Here is a 22758-nt window from a genome sequence, read left to right as displayed (position 1 = left end):
TATTGTTGTAAAATAGGCGTTTCTTTTCTTTTAAGATTAATTGAAACATAATCGACTGTTTAATTCATAATGAAAACAATCATAAGTTGCAGTCTTGCATAACACGCTCTATTATTTTACAATCATGCCATAATGGCCAAAAGGAGCTCTGTACATTCGCTTACACTTTCTCTGTTGGTCACACAAACTTTGCTCACCCCCTGCACTCATCCTGCCCTTATCATGAGGTCAGCCAGGCGTGAGACGGCATCATTTTGGACTTTAATGTTACAGCCGGCTGGAAGAAGGCCCAGACACCCAAACTGAGCTCACCCTGCTTCTACACTCCTCCATCCCCCGCCTAACTGCCTGTCTGCCTGCCTGCCTGCCAGTCGTCCTCATGCTGAGTAAATGTCCATGTAGATCCCAGATCAAACACTGCCTCTGCTGCTCGCCTGCTGTCAGTACACATTCATAACAAGTCAAACACAACCACCAGACCTCCCCCGTAATATCACCGCTGACGCTGACAACGCGCTGGCACATTCCCTTCACGGGCGTGCACTCGACTCGTCAGGAACACCAGCCGTGATCACCGCCAGAGGTTGTCTTAGCTCGGCATGATGGAGACATTAACTGATGGTACCAGTCGCCCCTTACGGTTGCTGTGTGTACCATCTCAAAAAATGAAGTTTGGATCCAGATTCATGGACATCCAAGCAACCGCTCGTTGAATAATGAATGACAAGGGGAAAACGAGGCGGCGGCTGTTTAAGAAGAGGGGACTATGAATGCTGAAGTAAATAAAAGCAGGGCTGACACAAATCTTATAAAAGATATTATTAGATGAAGAGAGACTAAATAGAGGTAAAAAGAAACAAGTACGGTGGGAACAGAGAGAAGTGAGATAAACAAGTGTAGTGCTTGCAACAACATTTGAATCGTTTCTTTAAAATCTAACTTTCACCACTGAGAGAAATCTTTGTAGTTGTGATGCAAAGATGTAAGACAGGATTAGGCTGGGTAAAACACTCATCCAAATGATTCCTCAAAGGATGCTCCAAATGCTGGCGAATCGAACAAAACTGGCCTGTTATGCGGAAAGTCAGAAGTTCAGCTTTATGCCAGACAGCGTATCAAACAACATTGATATCAGTCTGTTATCGAATGTTTTTGTGTTTCTCCAGGATGTTCAGTAAACACAAGAGCATTTCATCAGGCAGATGCTACTATTTTTTTTCTCTAAGTGAGGAAACGGGGACATGCTGTGTGCCGCCTGTGCTATCAACTTGTGTTTTCATGGCGCTGTGTTGTTTATCTATGGTGTCCCCATGGCGACAGGATTTATGTTGCTGGTCTTGTGCCTTTTTCTTTCTTTTTTTTTTATACAGACTGTTCACCTGCAGGTAAAGATTGTAGACGAGACAGCAGAGGACTGAGGAGGCAGAGGTTAGAAAAACAGTTAAACTCTTCCTAATTACACAATCACACTTTAACCATGATAGCAGTGGTGTAAAGACATCGCTGTTCATGCGGGCGTTGCTTTATTTCCACGGTGCAGCTGTCAACCCTAAAAGGGAAGCAGTGGAGGCAGCTTAAAGTGAGACATGACTACGTCTCAGCAGAATGAAATTTTAATTTTTAACACCGCAGCAGTAAACATCAGGCTTCTGGGCTCAATTTCTTAACACACCATGATTAAGAGGTAGAGTGAAAGGCAGTAACAACAGAGCAGAAGGCACACACATTCACAAGACAAGCTGTGTATTAAATAAAGGGCATTACATTTACAATGCATGCACAATTTTCATTCAGGAGGATATTTTAACTATGCATACTAGGCACTACTTCACATTAGATCATTGGGTGCAATTTTTTTTTACTTTGTGGGTTTGCGAGTGAGTACAGTACCAGAATAAGATTTACAAATACATTCACCTACTGAAGGCTTCTCACATGGAGGCTCCGACACTGAAAGGAGCACCAACCTGCAGATACAAAGAGACCTGAAAGCTGCATGCTGTGTGTAGCCCATAGCCCTAAAATAAGGTATAGCTGTAATGCCTCAGTTTTATTAACAGCGCCATTCTGGGCAGGTGAGAAGTGTGTTTACAGTATGTGTGTGGTCTGAAAAACTCTCACAGCCAATGACTGAGACGAATATGCTGCCAATCAGTATGGTAGAAGGAGAGGGATTGAAATAGCTACTTCAGTAACTCAAACCTGAGTATGTTATGCCATCGAGAGCTACTGTGACTTAATGCTTTGAAAACACTTTGAGGTGAAGAAGGATGAGCTAACAAAGGGAGACAAGCTAGCTCTGATTACTGACTGTTGAACAGCTCTCACAAGTTAGTTCCTGGTCAAGTGCATCAGTCTAACAGCAAAATCATCCAAAACTGACATCCCTTATTCAAAGCAATGACTTCACACTCCCTCTCTGTGGCTTGCCAAACAGGTTGAAGTACGAGTCAATTATGCAGATACTGGAAAGTTGGTGATCCAAAACACCTCATATCACATAAATGATAAGAAGAAGAATATCAGGCAGCATTAACTGATATATTTTATCCCCTTAAAGGAAATGTATTATGCACATTTCCAGGTCTACAGGTCTATATTTATATTCTTGGGCTCCACTGGAACATTTTTACATGATTTAGAGTTTAAAAAAAAAAATTCTATCTTATAGTGACCCTTTACGCAGCCTCTCACTTCATCTTCAATGTAAAACAGGCTGTTTAGCTTCGTTGTCTCTTGAAGTTCACCTCCTACTCTGTTCTGAGTTGTGAGCCCCTAAAAAGCCGCCACTCGGCCGCTCCGGAGGCTACGTAAACAAACTATAGTAGTAGGCTTTCACTTCTTTTTCTCATTCTTTACTCCAAATGGAAACTTCTCAAATACATCTGCACATGTTCGAGCCTGAAGATGATCTGAAATATACAAGTGGACAACATGAACATTATGGGGTAGTAGAGTTAGCTGGCTTTTGACTCCCAAAAAACATTTTTAGATGCATTCACCTCCAGTTTTGGAACTTTGACCATGTTTAACATAAATATCCTACATCATAACAATATATAAATAACAGAAAATCACAAAAAGCCTGATACGCCCCCTCTGAGGGCAGCGGCACAAGCTGAAAAGACAATATTGACATATTATCTCCCTTTCTAGAGTATGGGATAGGGTGCAAACTTGTTAGCAAACTATTTCCCTATTAATAGATATAGCAGACACAGTGCAACATTAGCATTCATTGTGAGTATTCACTCCCCGTCTCTGTTCTGCTCTCCACATCTCCTTAAAAGGTAATAACTGGCTTTTTAGCGACTGAACCCTCACTATGTATAACCAGCTAGTTGCTAACTTTGTGTATCTGCTACTGTATCTGCTGATGCTGAGCAGTTGGTTAGTCATACCTTTTTCTTGAAAACAGCTGCCTACCTTCATCCAGTTATTATTCCACAGTAACAGATTCAGCCTAACATGCGGTGTAAAGGATGGCCCTGGTCAAACAAAGCAGAGATGGAAAATCGATCCAACTTCGGCCTTGTGGGGGCCCAACGTCTGTGATTTCAAGTCACGCTGTCCTGCACACAGGCGTCATTTTGACAAAAGCCTTGTTGGTGTGAGATCCTTTCTAGCAGGTCAGCAGCTGTACCTAGAGACAGGACAGGGCTGACAGTGGCAGGTGGAGCTCTTTTAGGGATACCTTGACATTTAAACTGATAACTCCCTTTATGAGGTGAAAAAATCTGTACAGAAAATCATTTAATGGCTACAAATACCCTGAGCTTGTTAGTTATTTAACAGTATGAGGTATCAGAACATACATTAATTATATTTTGTAAAGGTTCGACTAATAATTGATCACTGAGAAGTTTTTGAGGTTGTAGTTTTGATTTGAAGGTGAACTGAAGTAATATATGAAAGAAGTGTGACAAGCACTTTGATAAAATAACAAAAGACGCCGCAATTCAACATATCAAGGTATCTATTTAAGAGGTGGTCACTTTTCATTTAAAAGCCAACTAAATCTCTTTGCAGTGGCAAACAGATGAGGCCCAGAGCACACACACACACACACACACACACACACACACACACACACACACACACACACACACACACACACACACACACACACACACACACACACACACACACACACACACACACACACACACACACACACAGTTCTCAGGTGAGTCTGAACACCGAGATCAAAAAGAGCTTCTGGGCAGCTTACAGGGATTAAAGAGAAAAAGACAGACGGACAAAAAGGGAAGTCGAAAATAGTCTGTCAGCCTGTTTAAGAAGGGTTGGTGATGTGATTTTCCAACAACAGCCAGTGAAGTTTTAGCATCTACTGCTCAGATCAGACCTTATGTGGTAAATTATGGGCAGAGGAAAGAGGACAGAGGAATGAAAGCTGATAGAAAACAGAGCAGGAGACAGAGAGCACAGAGGAGTCACAGCACCTCTGCAGACAGGATGAAATCACATGTTTGACCACAGTGTTGATAAAAGAAATTGAAAAAACACACAGAGCTGTCAGCCAGCTGCAGAGGAATTTGTTCATGTTGTCACCATTTGCATTTTTAGAGCAGAAAAAACTAAATAAGCCAAGTCATCCAGTGTAGAGGACAGGTGATGGATGATGCTCAGCTTCGCATCACGTGTTCAGTATGTTTGTTCTTCCTCTAGTTAAAATCAAATGCTTCAAACATCGATACCCGCTTCCGTCAGCAGATCAGTGATTACCGTCGCTGCAACAGTGCAAGGTTTGTTAGCTCAGATCAGCCCACTTACGGACATAAAGGTGAGACTAATTTCACACTCCAGATTAATTTTCAGAACACACGTAATCGTATTGCTTTATTGAGAAGATGCACAAATCTTGCAGACTTGTGCAGAACGTATTCCATCCGTATCAAATATAATAATTGGTATTGGCAACAGGAGACCTTGACACTTTCTTTTCAAACTTGAGCAGTGTATGTCAGCAGTAAGTGTTATTTGAGTGTGCTGGCTTTCAGTGTTGCAGGTATAGTAGTATAGTAACACAGTAATATGATGGGCTACTAATAGGATTTTCTTACTACTAGAATTACAATTACTAGGTCAAGTAATATGATACCACCTGGAAATAAGTGTTTTTTGGATTTGTTTTGTTTTTTAACAATTCATCCAAACTATGTGCCTTTCTGCCTACAGAAAAAAAGAAGAAAAATCATTTCCTGTAGCCGAAATTCGATGGCTGAGATGGTTGCACGCTCCCATTACTTTCAGTTTATCAAACAAAAGGGCAACGACATAATAGTCAAGTGCAATCTATGTCTAGGGAAGCCGAGGGAAGTCTTTATAGAACAAGTAACCTGAAGAAACACCTGGGGAGGATTCACGCTAGCACTAAGATAACTTTATTATATCAGGGTTCATATTGGTTCTATCTGTCTTACTCTATTTTAGCTTCATTTTATTTCCAATTTCCCATGCTTTTAATTGTATTAAATGTCTTTTTATTTTTGCCATGTGTTTCTTTTATATCCTGTCTTGATGCATTTTATGTTTTATGTAAAGAACTTTGATTTTTTCCTCATTGTTGAAATGTGCTGTACATACATTTGCCTTGCCTTGAGAGAGACAACATTGCAAGCAAGACATAGAGAATGGATCTACCATGCCTGAACCCTGAGAAGTGCAGAGTATAATGTTGAAGATATGCAGTACAAATACCAGCTTTTAGAAAACTTATCAGCAAAGTTATTGTCAAAACCAGTAATGAGGTAAGCTAATGTTTCTTTAGACACCAGGGTACTTTGAAGCTAACTAGGAATAGCGTTGTAATTAAAAACTGCATGCTAAACAGCAGCATATCACCAAATATAGCATAATGTTGATTGCCGATTTAAACCATGACACCAGTTTAATAACAAGCTATCATCTTAATTTTTCAGCACATTCAATCGTTGGATAAGTTGTTTACTTTACTGGAAAAGGAGCTGAAGAAAACAAGTGTAGCACAGCAGTATGCATCAGCAACAGCAGACATATAAGGTGCCAACAAAAAGGGTTTCATGGGGGGTGAAGGTGCACTGGATTCAGGTAACTTGAGATGAGAGAAGGTGGCGATATCTAGAAAAAAGATTCAGGGGGCCAACACACGTACGATGTAATTGCAAAAGAGCTTGAGGACATTTTTAGGCAATCAAGGAGCATCAACAGCAGCAAGTAGCTAACTGAGTGTAAGGAGGAGGAGGAGGAGGAGGAGGAGGAGGAGGAGGAGGAGGAGGAGGAGGAGGAGGAGGAGGGAAAAAAACTTTGTATTTATCTTATACCCTTTATGCAGCCCTCTGTCTGAAACAGGCTGTTTAGCTTGTGTCTCTTGAGGTTCGCCTCCTACTCTGATCTTAGTTGTTATTTCCTAAAAGCTGCCCCTCGGCCACTGCGGAGGCTACATAAACAAACAGAAGTAGCAGGCCTTTACTTCTTTTTCTCTTACTTTATTTTAAATGGAAACTTTAAAGTAAAGAAGAGGTTGAGGTGTGAATCTTCACTGGCCTCACAATTCACTTATGATTCATTTGCCTGATACATCGAGTTCTCGTAGTGCAAGATATCATTGAATGTCACAGCTGCTCTACTCAGGGTGCTACCAAGCCTAAAGGTCTGGAACAGGTACATTTTAGAAGATTTATCTGAAGATCTGATTTTATTTATATCAAAAAATTTAAATGAAGACCAATTTGAAATGGAAAAATCAATGTTTTGATCTACAACACAACACCACTGATTCTAGAGCACCCATATCAGTAGAAATTCAGGTAAAGGATTATCCCAAATCTGGCTCTAAGATGGAAAGTCAGCACCAGTTTCCAAGAATTTCCCTGTAACGCCCAAATAACATCCAGTGCACCCATCAAAAGTCTTGGGAGTCTTGTGTTCATCCCAAAACAAAGCCATCTCATTGTTGGACGCTTTTAGCAGCTTCAACAGGTACAGGAGCTGTAACAGGTACTTGACATGAAGTGATATGGAACAGGATTGCTCTGCTCATATTTTTAACTGAGTAGAAGTTAATTTATGGTCTCAAAAATGTATGGCTGCAACACACTATGTAGTATAAACAGAACCACATGTCTATCCATTGTCTGATTAGATGTCTGTTTGTGTATCAACAGCTATTCTTCATGGGGTCAACAAAGTTTAAAAGGCGACATTAAAAAAATACAAATCCACAGAACTCATCACAATAAACTAACATGACATCATAATGCAGGTCTACTGTAAATAAGACAAATTAAACAACACGTAAGCCTTTCACACTGACAGAATACTTATTAATTGCCAAAGTTTCTTCTTAAGTAACAGTCTGTCTGTTTTTGGACGATATCCACACTGCGATAAAAAAGTTGACCACATAATGTTGAATTAAATTACATTGATTTGGCAGACGTCTTTTGTCCAAAGTGATTTACAGCAGATGCATTAAACCTCTGTTAGGGACGAGAGCTAATATCAAAAATGTTTGGTGTATTCCTGCCAAATAAAACGACTAACAGTATACTGAGTGCTATTACTGACTCACTCACTCACTCTGTCTGTCTGTCTTCTTTATTTTGTGTCTGTATGAAGTTCATATAAATTAATCAAAGCCTGTGAACTAGTTGAGAGAGCAGAGCTCATTCACATGTCATGTATACTCCCCCCTCACTGCAACATATATCCAACACATCCTGATAGTCATGGCTTCCTGCCAAACCGCTTACACAAGCTATACTGCTGCTTGCTGCTGTTTATATAGCATTTCAGAAGCCCCTCCACCTCCACCCGAGCATCCACCTGTAGGCTCTGAGCCAACCAAGTATTATAGGCAGCAACAGCCGTTACATTGGTCCATGACAACTACAACTCTAAAAAGACTGGCTCAAGATACAAAATATGATCTTGATCTGGCTTAATACAGCTGTTGTCATATATTGATTGACCTGATCTGAATTTTGTTGCAGATAAAAATGAAAAAAGGACAAAGAACAATTTTCTAAGAGTGGAAAAAGCAGGAAAACTGCAAAAATTCATGAATTCATGAATTCTAAATCTCTGGTGTGTATAGGTGTGTGTGTTAAGCCCAGATGATGAGTTGGTTATACTGCGTGTTCAGGCAGGATTTTTGATACCTTATCACAGGACCTGACTGCCAATAAACACTGTAACACACTACGAGTTTCAGTCGTAGTAATACAAATATGATGGAATATTTTAGAAAAGTTATGACTGCAACCACAACCGTTTTTGATTTTCCAATCAAAATGCTGATTCAGTGTGTGTGTGTGTGTGTGTGTGTGTGTGTGTGTGTGTGTGTGTGTGTGTGTGTGTGTGTGTGTGTGTGTGTGTGTGTGTGTGTGTGTGTGTGTGTCTAGCCTACAGTTCAAACAGATAAAATGGTTTTATTACAGTTTGATGCTGGAAAATCAACATTACATCAAGTCAAAAGGCCTTTAAATACATAAAGTCACTGTTTTCTCCTCATGTCAAAGGATGCTGCTCTGTGGCTAACCTCACTGGAGAAGTAGGTTAACAAAAAGAGGATTTTTCAACATGGATCAATAAGGCGTAACATTATCATGCAAGACGCTGCGTTTCTTGGAAGTTAACCGCTGAAGCAAACAGCTCGCCATCTTCACTCCGAACAAACCAACGAGAAAATTGCAGCCAGTTGACCTTTGATTTCGTAACTATTATTCAATACCTGCTGAAAGCACCTGATGGCCAATGACGCACACAAACACACACACACAAAAACACATGCAGAACAAGCTGAGCCTGACTGCATATGACAGAACGTAGCAACACAGAACCACACACAAAATATAAACATACCCTCCAGCACATTAAAAACGCTCATGAGCAAACACACCGGCATAAACACTCCATCTCCTCCTCCTTCTCCTCCTCTTGTGATGAAGTAGGTCTCCAGACAGGCTGCTGAGGTAATGGGCCGTACTCCTCTCCTCTCTTCTAACTTCCCCTCCTCTTATTTGTTGGCGTTAACGCCAGCCGACATCCAGACACAAACCGTGACTTCGTGTCCCGACTTCTTCCTCTCCTCGGTCACAGGCGCCGCTCTCGGTCTCTGCTATAAACTTCTGTTTTTTAATGTCTTACTTAAAAAAGGACCACTAGGTAGTTAATTAGGCCGAGAAATAAAATAAATATATTATGCATTTCATGAGCTTAACTACAGGATCAGAGCCAATCCTTTTCCAAACCATCGTTCCTCCCTTCTGACATGCAGAGCAGCACCAGTTGTACAAGCATTTGACCCACAAACGAACAGCAGAGCGCACCAAATAAATAAAACAAAATCCATCAAAATGGCAATCTTTTTGTCTGCTTCAGTGACATTTTGCAGTTGAACTACGCCTCTTAAGTGCTGCTGAAGGTTGAAACTCTATTTGAACTCGAGAAGCTGTCTAAATCTAAATCCACACATTTTCCTGCTACATCAGATCCATACTGACACTCCTCTCTTCACTCATATTATATGAAATACTGTAGGAAAGCTATGTTGTTATACTGTAGCTATTCAGCAATGAAACATATAGAAATAGCTTTAATCATTTTATTGTAGGCTTACTGCAAGCTGGGTTTGCCTCATAAAGCAGGACTATGTAAAAAAAAAAAAAAAAAAAAAAAGAAGACAAAAGAATAATAAAAATATCATGAATATCAGACTCATTATTGACAGATGCTCAACATCTGGATCATAGATGAGGATGAAAACTGGGCTGCCAACTTTTTTCTATTGCCGACATTTGAAAACTGTCACATATTGAGAAGAATATCAAATGTAGTCTTGTTAAATTATTCTATCAACAAATCTTGATTTAAAACATATCTGGCTGTTTTCAACTGGATTTTATTGAAGCAGATTTGTATGGCTGCTTGTGTTTAGACGCTATCAGTAATCAAGATATTATATTGGAAACTGTATCAAATTATTTCTAATCAGTGCTGGGAGCAAAAATTGGATTTATTGTGTCCATGCTGTATTTCTGTAATTTTGCTTTCTTGGTCTGTTGCCCTTTCAGAGGTTTCCTTTTTTTTTTCTCCCAGTGAAAGAGGTATTTTTGGAGAGTGCTACCACATTTGAATCAAGAGTCTAAAGATAAGAGGATGTTGTATTACTGCAAAAAAAAAAATACACTTGAGGCAAACTTGTGATGTTGGACTATACAAACAAAGTTAACTTGATAACACTATTTCTCTTTTTTCTCTTTGTTTACTTGAACTGGCCACACTCGCCTGCATCTGTAGATATTCTGACTTAACATAACTACATGAGTATGAGTGTGGCTATTATTATGTATTACATATCTGTGTGGATCTGTTTGGGTGTGTGTAAGTATTGTATATGTGAATATGTCACAATATGTATTTTGGGGGTACTGGTGTTTCTTTAATAGGTAGCCAGGGAAAGCTTTAGACACATTACATGATGCCCAGGTACGAGTGTACATGCATGTATGTCCGTATGTGCTATGTGTTGTGTTTCTTATGTCACAATAAAAGCAAAAAACTAAATAAATGCTTGTCCCACTGTTACGAAATCCATCACGTCCACAGCTCCTGTATGTTCAGAGCCACTGGTGGTGCTGTTGGTTTAGTCCCTGCACCTCCTGGGAGACTCAGGTCAGAGCTAAAGAAAATCTTTCCTGCAGTGTGTACACCATTAGCTCCCTAACGAGCCAAATATGAAAGATCAAGACGATGGCAGGAAAAGGGTACATAGAGTAAAAAGCGCTAGTGGGTGAACGACTTTGGGGTCACTTCATTCTGTTGGACAGAAAACTTAATTAGTCCACACACAAACCAAATTAATCATTTAATTAATCACTGAGCTGATAATTCCCAGTACAGCCAAAAACAAAGAAAAAACTAACAGTTGTTTGAGGGTGAGGAAAAACCCTTCAGGGAAAAATTACTGCTCCTTTAAGCCTCACCACAGTCAACACACTATATCACCAGCATATAACCCATAATCCACCACTGCAGACAGCTGCAGTGTCTACCACATAAACTCCCGCCATCCACACTGAGCTTTCTGTGTGTGGCTGAACTCCAGCTTTTCTCTGCGGCGCCGGTTAAATAGCACAGGTTACTGCTGCCTGTTTGGGGTGTTTCAGGGAGGCGGGCTCGTGGGTGGCAGCAGTGCTTTCCTTGCCCTTTAAGAGACTCATACATCACGCCTCCCGGGAATGTAAAATGCCATGATAATGCCATATTAGTGATTAATACAGTACATCCACTAAAAACCTAATGTGATGCATTGGGGCTTTCAAGTGTGGAGAAATGAAATTTGAAAGTGATAGAAAATGCAGTCAGTGAGGATAGAGTGGCCGAAGAGGAGAGTAGAAGGGGGAGCAGATTAGAAAACACACAGTCCTTCCTGATGGGTCGGTGACTTGAGAGAGCGAGGAAATTCCAGCCATGCAATAATCAGCCAGTGAAGTGGTAAGGCCACAGGTTGTGTGTAATGGCTAATTGCTGTAGCTGTAAACAGCCAGAACCATTACATCTGCGGTGCTGTTCCAACACGGCTCTGGTCAGAGGAAAAGACGAGTGGCTAATTAGTGTCTGTGTGATACAGAGCTCAGGGTCTGGCTGCTATCAGGTTGCACATTAAGGCTCAGAGTGTGATAGGGCCCTCCCTGCCCTGCAGTCCTCCACGGGTATTTCTATATTACAGCATGGACCGCGTGCAGGCCAGGCACACTGAGCTGATTCACTCTGGCAGACACACGGATGTGGCTTGTCAGTGTGATCAATCAACATTTAATCATGCCTGTAATCACACCAGGCAAAAACAAACACAGGCAAGGGGAAGTCCACTCATTCATGTATGTAATACACATGACCTACAGCTCATCATGACATAATCACTTCCACTTGTGTCCATATTAGGAACACTGAAATATTTGGCTGATCTGGTAAGCCGCCCACATCCTGAAGCATCTCCTCTCATGATCAGTTTAATTTGCAGTTAGGAGATGACGCTCTAAACAATTGAGAAAAATCATTTTTACATGAAATTATTCCCCTGCTCCTTCTCCTCTGTCTGCAAGCATGATAAGAAGGATTCTATAGCACCGAGTATCAAAAACTATCCAAACCTTCATCAGGTCAGATTCATGAATTTTAAGAGTTGCAGGGTTTTGTTTTTCATTAGATGGACCTGCTGGACTTTGCAGTGACTGTACAAGTACTGAAAATAGGGTCCTATTGATGAATTCTGCATTGTGGAAAACAAGGACATAATCGTGGAATTTGATAATAAAAACGGAATTAACTGGAAAACATTGAGTATTGTGGAATTTGCCAAAATGAGGAGGGAATTACTACAAAAATGCTGGTAAAACATGCAAGTGGCTGGTAGATTTGCTTCGCTCATGAAACAATGGTAATCTACTGTAAGGCTGGTAAATTTTTATGTTTCACTCGCCATTTAGCCAATGGACATTTAACAGTTAATTTTACACCTTGGCATCGCCTCAGCTTTTCTTCAAAGCAACTCAACCGAATGAACAGAAGAAAAAAAAGAACTATGCAGAGAATCTCTCGCATTTTGTGTCATTTATGGTCGTGCTGCTTCTGTCCTCTGCTGTCTGTGTCGAAGTTTCACCAAAGTCAAGGCTCAGCTCCTCCACACTCACACAAACACTCACACACACATACACACACCTGTCTCAAAAAGATGCAGTAAAACCAGTCGACGCATTTGTTACTTCAAAGCTGGATTATTGCAATTCCTTATCAACAGGCTGCTCCAACACGTCTCCAGCTGGTACAAAATACAGCTGCACTTACACTGAAAAATGTTAGCATCGCTGCATTGGCTCCTTGTAAAATCTATAATAGAATTTAAAATCCTCCTCCTCACCTACAAAGTACTTAATGCTCAGGCACCATCATGTCTTAAAAAGCACATAGTACTATACTACCTATTACCCCACTAAAACACAGTATGCAGACTTAATGGTGGTTCCCAGAGTCTCCAAAAGTAAAATAGGAGGGAGATCCTTCAGTTATTAGGCTCCTCTCCTGTGGAACCATCTTCCAGATTCAGTCCAGGAGGCAGAAACCATCTCTGTGTTTAACAGTTATAGAACTTAAAACTTTCCTCTTTCATAAAGCTTGTAGTTTGGTGGCCCAGGCTTGGCTTGTTATGCATGTTTATGTCCTAGTGATGCAGCTATAGGCCTACACTCCCAGGATGCACTGTGTTCATCATAGTCCCTTCTCTCTCTCTCCATCTGTATGCATTCATGTACCATTAATGACTAACTTGGCTTCTTCCCTGGAGTTTTGGGCCTTCTCGTCTGCTGTCCCCATAGTCCAGTTTGACGCCCACTGCTACTACTATTATTATTAGTTCATATCTCATATTATTATTATTATTGTTGCTGTTCTTCTGTGTAAATGTCTGCTCAGATTCATTATATTTGTTAAGTTATTCTCTGATTAAACTAGTAATAATAGTCATTTTTTTTAAATGAAGACAAACATTTCTGATGATGATCCTTGTGATTTGTTTACATGCCTCTCCTCTCTCTCCCCCTCCCTCTCTCCCTCTTACTCTCTCAACCCAACCGGTCGAGGCAGATGGTCGCCCACCTAGAGCCTGATCCTGCTAAAGGTCTCTTCCCGTTAAAAAGGGGAGTTTTTCTTTGTTGCCGTTGCCAAGTTCTTGCTCATGCAGGAATGTTTGGTCTCTGTAAATTGAACAGTAAAATCTATACCTGCTCTATGTGAAGAAAGCCCCGAGATAACTTCTATTGTGATTCATCTGCTGTAAATAAATAAAACTGACTTGAAATTGACTTGACATTTTTGCAGTGGAAAAATACAGTTAATGTTATAATGTCTCTATTTCTCAAGTATTTCAAATTTCTGCCCTGCAATTTCTTGTTAGTCGTCTGACTTTAAGCAGCGACGACTCATTTTGTTATTTTGCCTGGAAGACAGAATTTTAAATAAGTAAAATTATATGCCACAATAATGTCAGTAGGATAACAATGCAATCCTGTCATCATAATATGATTCTAGTTAAAGATGATAAACAGTCAAATCAAATTATTGTGTAGTCCCTCCAGTGTAATAATAATAAAAAACAACTCCTCACAAAACACAAGTTTTCTGTTCTGTTTCGTAAACATGTGGATGAGGACTGGCTCCAAATTTTGGGGAGGATTTCTCACTTCTGCACCACAGCTTGCAAAAATGTTGTCTGATCCACAGTCACACTTTGCTAACTGGGATAGAGATGTACTCTGACCACTCAGCATCCTTGCAGAGCTGCTGGTTTAGGAGAAAACTCTGAAAAGAAAGGTGAAAGCTTTTAGTATTGAGTTTAGTATTGTTCAGCAGCTCTGCTTGGATGGGGAGGATGCTGTATTTGGCTCCTTTTTTTTGGCATCCTTGACAAAAAAAAAAAAAAAAGTGTACCAAAGTGCTTATTTAGAAAGAATCACGTCAGGCAGGTTGCAGACGTACTCATGTATAAACAGAAATTAACCAGATGAGCCGCCTGCACGTTTGAAAAATGCTATCTGACAACTACTATCGGAGGTGACACATTATACATGCATATAGATGGAAATGTGCACACTGATGCCGCTTCCCCCCGTTTGTGCTGCGCTCTGCTCCAGTTCCATCTGTCACATCACAGTGACTCCTGTGTTCCTGCAATCCTCCCTACGGTCATTCATCACAATGTCACTCAAACGCTGAGTCGGGTCCCTGGAGTGTCACGGTAATGCCGTCCCTCTGTGTGTGCATACTCATATTTTGGTGCCTTATGTGTTCGACTAAATGCATGTGTCTGTGCGCATTCCTGCATGCTGCTTTTTTTCTATTTTTGGAGGAGGCCTGGTGTTTTTTTGTTGTTTTTTTTCCTCACTCAGAAGGCGCCGGGGATGTGAAGGTGTGTCGCTGTAGTGACAGAGAGAGAAGAGACAAAGCGAGTCGACAGAGAGAGGAGCGGGAGGAGAAGTCAGGAGGAGCTCAGCAGCAGCAGCAGCAGCAGCAGCAACAGGCAGAGGGCAAAGAGGATGACAGTGCCTTCTAGTAGCCTCTCTGTCAACATGATTATCTTTGAACCCAGCTTGACGTCAAAGGCGTGTCACACAACATGCAAGATGGTTACTAAGGGGAGTCAAGTAGAGACTCTCTGGGCTGCATGGTAAGGCAGTGGCAGAGCCCGAGCTAGTTTCTCCTTAACTCCCTGAAGATTCAACTCAATTAAAATTATGAAAATCACATGTGCTCGTGACAGATGCGAGCTGGGGAAATGCTCACTTGTAGCTTTTGCCGCAGCTCGGTGCAGTATGGATCAGAGCTCCAAGGGAAGCATCAGTCTGCAGGCGTGAATAGAAATCACTCTAGCCAACGTTTGATCCACCATTGTTATTTTTCCCAATTAGTGTCTGTGCATGGAGTATCAGGATCAAAACAAGATGATATCAATCCTACAGTGGCAGATATGGACCTCTAAGCTTTAATGTCTCACATTACGTACATCTGAGGTGCAATAATGCCGTTGATGTGCTCTGTTAACAACATCAGAGTCTACTCAGTACAAAATGAAGGGCTCATCAAAGCGCATCAGATCTCAGAAGCAGCTCCATAGTGCTGTTTGCATTGTGCATGCATCCATGATCATTTTTTAGGCTGATGACCAAAAAAAGAACATCTCGTTATCACAGATCTGTATCAGCTCCAAGCTGTGTTGTATATTTAAATAGAGAGTCCAGCTGCTACCGTAGTTAGTAGCTACTGTCCATTACATGATCCTGTGCTGTGATACGTGCTATATATGGTGACACTGCTCTATGAAGACAGTGAAGGAGAGGAGAGATTTCAATGCATTTTTTTCAACTGCTCCAACCATTGATTTCAATTCATTACTGTGAAACATCTTTGTGAGTTGGTTTCCTCTTTTTAGCGGCAAAAAGAAAAGCAGTGCTATCGTCTCGTTCACCAGCTGAAATCACAAACATCGCCAGTGACAGAATATATAAGCCGTCTATGGTTAAAGGGGAACTTCATCGATTTCGTACGTTAAAGTCTGTTCATGTCTCAGGTAGTGCTACTAAGTTATATATACTAAGTCTTCTGTGGCTCCAGAGGAAGCTGTTTGAAATCTAATAAATTGACTCAAGTGATGTCACTGGAGTCCGCGCCAACTATGGCTGAAGACTACAAGTGTGAAAATGATACAAATCTGTGGGTATAGAGTTAGAAAGAAGTGACATTTAGTGAGGTTACCAGACCTCTCTTGCCCACTCCTCAGCTTTGCATAAGGCTACCCAAATCTCCGACCAAAGTGTTAGCAGATGAGTTTTGGGCACTGTGTTTTGACAAGGAAGAAGAAGAAGAATGAGTGAAACAAAAAAGATGATATCCGTAGTTCTATTTGGGGCGTTATGAAAGCTAGCATTAAATGTCTGCTAAGATTCATCATCTTTTTAAGTTAATCTGTGAATTTATCATAATAATAGTCATATTTTTTAAATAAACAAACATTTTCAATGAGGATCCTTGGGACTTGTTTACAGGACTCTCATCTCTCCCTCTTTTTCTCCTAATCCTACCGGTCAAGGCAGATGGTCGCCCACCTAGAGTCCGGTCCTGCTAAAGGTCTCTTCCCATTAAAAAGGGGAGTTTTCCCTTGCTGCTGTCACCAAGTTCTTGCTCTGAGAACCTCTGATGTTTGGTCTCTGTAATTAAACAGTAGACTCTATACCTGCTCTATGTGAAAGTGTCCTGAGAAACTTCTGCTGTGATTTGATAACAACAAGGCAAAATAAAACAGATGGCTTATTGTGTGGTTAATATGCTTACACATCCTATACTGTCAAAGTTTGATTGTGAGAAAATAGAAACATCACTTTGTAACCTCAACCTTGTGTTTAGTTCAACACCAAAAACTGAGTTACAATCCAGCTAATCACATCAGTTTCAGAAGTGGTTACATTTTCCGTCATCTTAATCTAATTTTGGAAAAGTTTTCCAGGCCTGTAAAACACCATTTCAAAAGTTCTGTGACTTTACTGATACTGATATTGATATTTTAAACTAATCAACCTAACAGATATGAATGAGGGCCTCCAGTGTTTGGAACCAGCAGCTTGTGAAAAATAAGATGTGAAAAGTTAATATGTTACAATAATGGCTCAATGCTGCTCATTTCATGCTCAGGTTATTAAACATAATCAGACTGACACTTAAAATTGTCAGCCAACAAAAAAGTGATTATGGATCTAAATTGAATCTTTGGGTTTCAGTCATTTGTCACTCGCTAATGTTGACAGCTAAAGTGAATTTGATTTGATAAGGAGATCTGAAGGGTTTAGAAAAAGTGATTAGCGGATTGGACACTCAATTCAGATTCATTAAAATGCCATCAAATCACAAATGTAGTCATATTCACATGATTATAATTATTATTATTTTGTGGTGATGCAGCGCAGACATCTGAAAATCGACCTGCACTTAAACTGCACTTCCAGGTAATAATAATGCCAGACCAACAAAAATAATGTGTTGGTGTTTACTGTGATAGATCATTAAACTCAAGAGTCTGCCAAAAAGAAAGTACAATGATGGAAAACCAGAAAAAATGAATACATCAATAAAACTCTGCAAAGCTCCTGCATAAAAATGATTCATGGTTAACTTTACATACATTACAGCATCGCCCTTTAAAACACGGTGACAAAATCCTTCATAACACTGTCTAAAATGTTTTTTTTAAAGATCTTTTGACATCATTTGTCACTGAAGTAACAGCAGGAAGAATACAGATCAGCTTCATCTGTAGATCAACAAGAGCAATGCAATTAAAGCTTCAATATTCATTTTCCTAACGTTCACATATGCAGTGTGCTTGTCACTTACACTGATGGGCTTAGCTAACAATTAGTCAGAGGGAGTCTAAGTATGCAACAAGTGGCTGCTGCTCCTGCTGCTGCTGCTGCTGCTGCTGATATCACTGGCTCAAGAAAACAAGATCTTATATCTCCAAGTCTGGCCTCCCTGCATTGCCTTCCTGTTCAGTATAAAATGTTACTGCTGACCTCCGAGGTTTTAAATGACCAGTCTGCTAATTATATCAAAGATCTACTAACCTCTTATGTGCCTGGATGTCTGCTTAGATTAGCTGATAGTGTCTTGCTGGTTGTTCCCAGAGCCCGACTGGTGAATAAGGGCTATTATCAGTCTGGCTTCTTAAACTCTGGAACAACTTACCAGCTGAGATTAACTTGCTGAATACATCACTGCTTTAAAACCTCTTCTTAAAAACCTTCTTTCTTTATAAAAATCTCTGCATTGAATTAATTTTATTATACGCATTTATATTTTATTATTATTATTGTCTTCTTGTGCTATAAAATAGAGTTCATTATCATCATTATTATTATTAAGTGGGTGTTTAAAATATTGTGTTTGTTCCAGCATTTGCACGCTGTGATCTGCCAAAACTTTGAATTCTCACTGAAACATAAAAGCCTTATATGATTAGCATGTCAGTGTCTTTTATAGTTTGACATAAAACATTTCACTAACATATCACCAGCTAGCTTTAATCTGTGTCCTCAGGTTTAACACAGAACAACAACAACAGCATGCTGCTAATGTTCAATAGCGAGCTAAATCCCAGAGAGAAATAGTCACAAGCAACAATCCAAATATCAAAACACATTTCGGCTGTTTTTTTTTCCTGCTCTGACAATTCAGCAGGTGCACAAACATCCTCTGAATGTTTTGATTTGTTCTAACCATATAAAACACAATTTTAAAAAAAAAAAGATGAGATTTCTGCAAATTTGCTATTCGCTATGACCCCAGACAAAACAATTACTTTCCTTCAGTGCATAACATGCTGTAGACCTGTTGCAGTGCTGTATGTGCCAGCGAGCACAAGCCTATTATGTGAAGGTTGAGGACAACAACAAGGCAACAGCAGAGACTATATTTGCAGAACAAAGCTTGTGAGGCAACCTGTGCAGTGAAACACAAAAGTCCCAAGGAGAAAGCACAGCAGGAGACTCCCAGCATAGCAGCGTGGGAGGAAAAGAGCAGCTATCAGCATACATCAAGTCATTTTACTGGCAAAAAAAACAATAAATCATCCGTCTCTGGAAACTTGCAAGAGTCAAGACACGCAACGGAAACACCTCACACAGCACACAGTACTCTGTGGGCTGCAGAGAAGCTTTGACCCCAACTGATCTCAGCCCACAGCTGACATTTAAAAGAAGACATGAGAGGACTCACGGTTTTGAAGTCGCTGTGGCTGCACTCCTGGCCTTGGTAGCGGCAGTAGAGCATCATCTCTTTCAGGTCGTGCCCGACTCGCTCGATGAACTCCTTCATGCTGAACGCCTTGGGCCTGTAGGCGGTGAAGTTGGCTTTATCCTGCAGGAAAGCCAGCACGTCAGGCTCGGCCAAGTGCGGCTGGGGGATAGCCAGGTGCACGTCCAGCAGGGCCAGCAGCTCTCCGGCGTGGTACAGGTCGTTACGTGTGAGGCGGCTGAAGCGGTAAGCGTTGAGGTTACAAATGGTCACGGCCGGGAAGACTAGGCTGCTCGACACCACGGCGTCCAAGCTGGTCACGTGAGGGTAGGTGAAGAAATAACCCAAGCGATCGGCGCTCTCCAGGGCCAAAAGTCCCATGCAGGCGAGCAGGACCGCGGCCCAGAGTAAGCGGCGTGCAGTGGGCTGACCATAAGGGAAGACAAAGCGTAGGCCGTGCAGCGTGCTGCTGTGAGCGAAGGCCTGCCAGGAGGTGGGGCGCAGGCTGGAGCTCTCCTGGCTCCCCTGACTGCCACAGCTCTCCTTTAGATCCATCATCAGCCCTCCAGCTCCTCAGCCAGGGAGCCCCCGGTGCACTCACACCTGCGCAGACAGACAGGAAACGTCAATAAATGCCTTCGATTCAAATCCCCCAAAAAATCATATTGACAGACAGAGAAGGAGAGAAGAAAGGAGGTGCAAAAGATAAAGAGGGAAGAAGTGGGAGAAAGAAACAGAGAGAGACCTGCAGCGAACACTGATAGAAAACAGGAAAGACAACAAATTTTAAACCAAATAACAACTGACAAAGAAGAGGAAGTACACACGAGACTGGAAAGAGCTCCACAACCCAAACTACTACAGAGACAGAGAGGAGAAAGATGCTCCCTCGGGGCATCCCTCTCCTCTCCTCTCCTCTCCTCTCCTCTCCTCTCCACCTCCACTCTCAATCACTCCCTTGAGCTGAGAGTTACTGAGGCTGCCAGCCCGCCTGTGGCTGCTCCTACACCCCCACGCACACACCACACACACACCCTACCTAAATCCCAAACCCCCCCATCGCTGCACCCATTCACCCTTCACCCCTCCAACCCATTCCATCCTCTGTCGCCCTCTGTGACTGCTCGATTTCATTGACAAAAATCCCAGAGGTAAGTCCTCTGTGTCACCCGGAGCGCGAGGTGAGAGTCACTTAAGCTGCAAGCCAATCAAAGCTGCCTCTGTGTATTTAACGTCCCGACTCATATCCATTCAAAAAACACACACACACACACACTTACACGGTAACTCTGTCGTGCATGAGTGTGTACACTGATTCACACGCACACACACACGCGCTTCTCAGGATCTCCTGTGCCCCCCAACTAATGACAAGCCTAAGCACCTCTCTCGTTCAGCCTAGCGAGAAGACATCCAGCCGGCGCAAGTGTGTGTGTGAGTCTGAGAGCGCACGTGTGTGTTGTGCGTGTATGTGAGTGAGAGAGAGAGAGAGAGAGCAAGAGAGAGAGAGAGCAACAGAGAGAGAGAGAGAGAGAGAGAGAGGGACAGAGAGCGAGAGAGAGAGAGAAAGAGAGAGAAAGGGAGAGAGAGAGGAAGAGGGAGAGCCGTTGATGATCAAAGCCGCCGGTTAGTCTTGCTTGCCGATCCAAACTCCTCCCGTTTTCCTCTGGCCAGATACATCCGCTTTCCCTCCTCTTCCCAGCTCATCTGTGGCGGCGGCGAACAACAGCGGAGCCGGGAGAGACAGGAGGCGCACACACCAACACACATGCTGGCACAGAGAGAGAGAGAGAAAGAGAGAGAGAGAGAGAGAAAAGGAAGGGGGGGTAGAGAGAGAGAGAGAGAGAGAGAGAGGAGAGAAGACGACACTCTCCTCGCTTGCTCTCTCCACAGTAAAGTCTCTTATTGAAAATGTTTGCTCCCTCCTCCTCCTCCTCCTCCTCTTCCTCTTCCTCACCCTTTGCTCTCATTTGTCTCCCAGCCTTTCATATTTCCACATCTCGTTACCTCAAACAAGAGTGATGGATGGATGGATGCAAAAAGGGGAGGCTGTCGGCAGAGACAGATAGTAGAGGGGGGGAACAGTAGTGGTGGTTGGTTGAGGAAGGGGGAGGTGGAGGGGTTGCATGTCACGGGAAGTGAAGCAGAAGTGGAGAATGAGGAGTAAAAGGAGGGTGATGTAGGTTGAAGGAGGGATAAGGACAAAAATAAGATGGGAAACTAAAAAGAGCAAGTGAGGGAGTAAGTGTGGTCACACGGGCTCCACTGCGATGTCACACGGAGGAAAGTAATTCAGACAAACTTCACACATACGCGCAGGAGAGAGACGCAGATGTAAAGGGAATAAGTAAACACAGAGCGCGTGCTCGTCATACGTAATGAAACATGGAAATCACGAGCCTGTATGTGTAATTTACGGCGTTTTATACTGGTGAGTGGCAGAGTGTTTTTCAATCAAAGAGGGGGTCAGTGTGAGAGGGGGGGGCAGAAAACACACCCACGATGTGAAGAGATACAAGCAGACAGGAGGAGGGAGGTGGTGAGAGGAAATAAAAGAAGGGTGTGAGAGCGTTAAAAGGTGGATGGAGGAAGATAAAATAGCTTCTGTGTGAGTATGTGGACTAAATGAAAATAGGCAGGTTGCCAAAATGATACGTGGTAATAAATCTAAGTCTTTTTCACCTCATTAATTCCAGCTGAGAGAAAAGTTGAAAGCCAATACTGGATTTTTTAAGGTTGATATTAATATTTGGAAGCTAAATGTCAGCGAATAGTGTCAATACCCAATATAAATATTTATAGTTGTGAGAAAGATATACAGAAAAATGTATACCTGATAACAGACTTGCTTGAACTTCAAAACACAACACTAACAAATGAGAAAGGAGGAGTACATTTAGACATCAAAACAATCATAAAGTACACAACTCAAATACATTCAGTATTTCTTAAGAGTGTTTATAATAATATATTTTAGGTAGTATGAAAGTCTCAACTAAACGTCTGTTTTGATTGTTCCTTCTTTCCTCCCTTCCTTCTTTCCTCTGTCCTTCTTTCCTCTTTTCCTTTCTCCCTCCCTCCTACCTTCCTTCCTTCCTTCTTTCCTCGGTCATTCCTTCCTTCCTTCCTTTACTTCCTCCCTTCCTTCTTTTCTTTCCTCCCTTCCTCCCTTCCCTACTTCCTTCCTTCCTCCCTCCCTCCTTTCCTTCTTCCTTCCTCCTTTCCTTCCTTCCTCCCTCCCTTCCTCTCTTCCATCCTCCCTCCTTCCTTTTTTCCTCCCTCCTTTCATCCTTCCTTCCTCCCTCCCTCCCTTCCTTCCTTCTTCCTCCCTTCCTTCCTCCTTTCCTCCCTTCCCTCCTTCCTTCCATCTTTGACTCGAGGACAACAGGACAACATATTCACATTTGAGAAGCTGCA

General features: G+C 41.8%; 1 protein-coding gene across 1 annotated transcript in view; it reads right to left on the bottom strand.

Annotated features, from left to right (window-relative positions):
• asic2 (acid-sensing (proton-gated) ion channel 2) overlaps positions 1–19896 on the bottom strand; it is a 383404-nt gene extending 363508 nt beyond the window's left edge. The window contains exon 1 of the mRNA XM_062438718.1: positions 19324–19896. Coding sequence (XP_062294702.1) covers positions 19324–19896 — 573 coding nt within the window. The remainder of the gene's footprint in view (positions 1–19323) is intronic.
• Between the last annotated feature and the right edge of the window lie 2862 nt (positions 19897–22758).

The sequence above is a fragment of the Scomber scombrus genome, chromosome 18 (genome assembly GCF_963691925.1).
Source record: "Scomber scombrus chromosome 18, fScoSco1.1, whole genome shotgun sequence".
Lineage (NCBI taxonomy): Eukaryota > Metazoa > Chordata > Actinopteri > Scombriformes > Scombridae > Scomber > Scomber scombrus.
The sequence above is the reverse complement of the archived record's forward strand: the minus strand, read 5'-3'. Positions and strand labels throughout refer to the sequence as shown.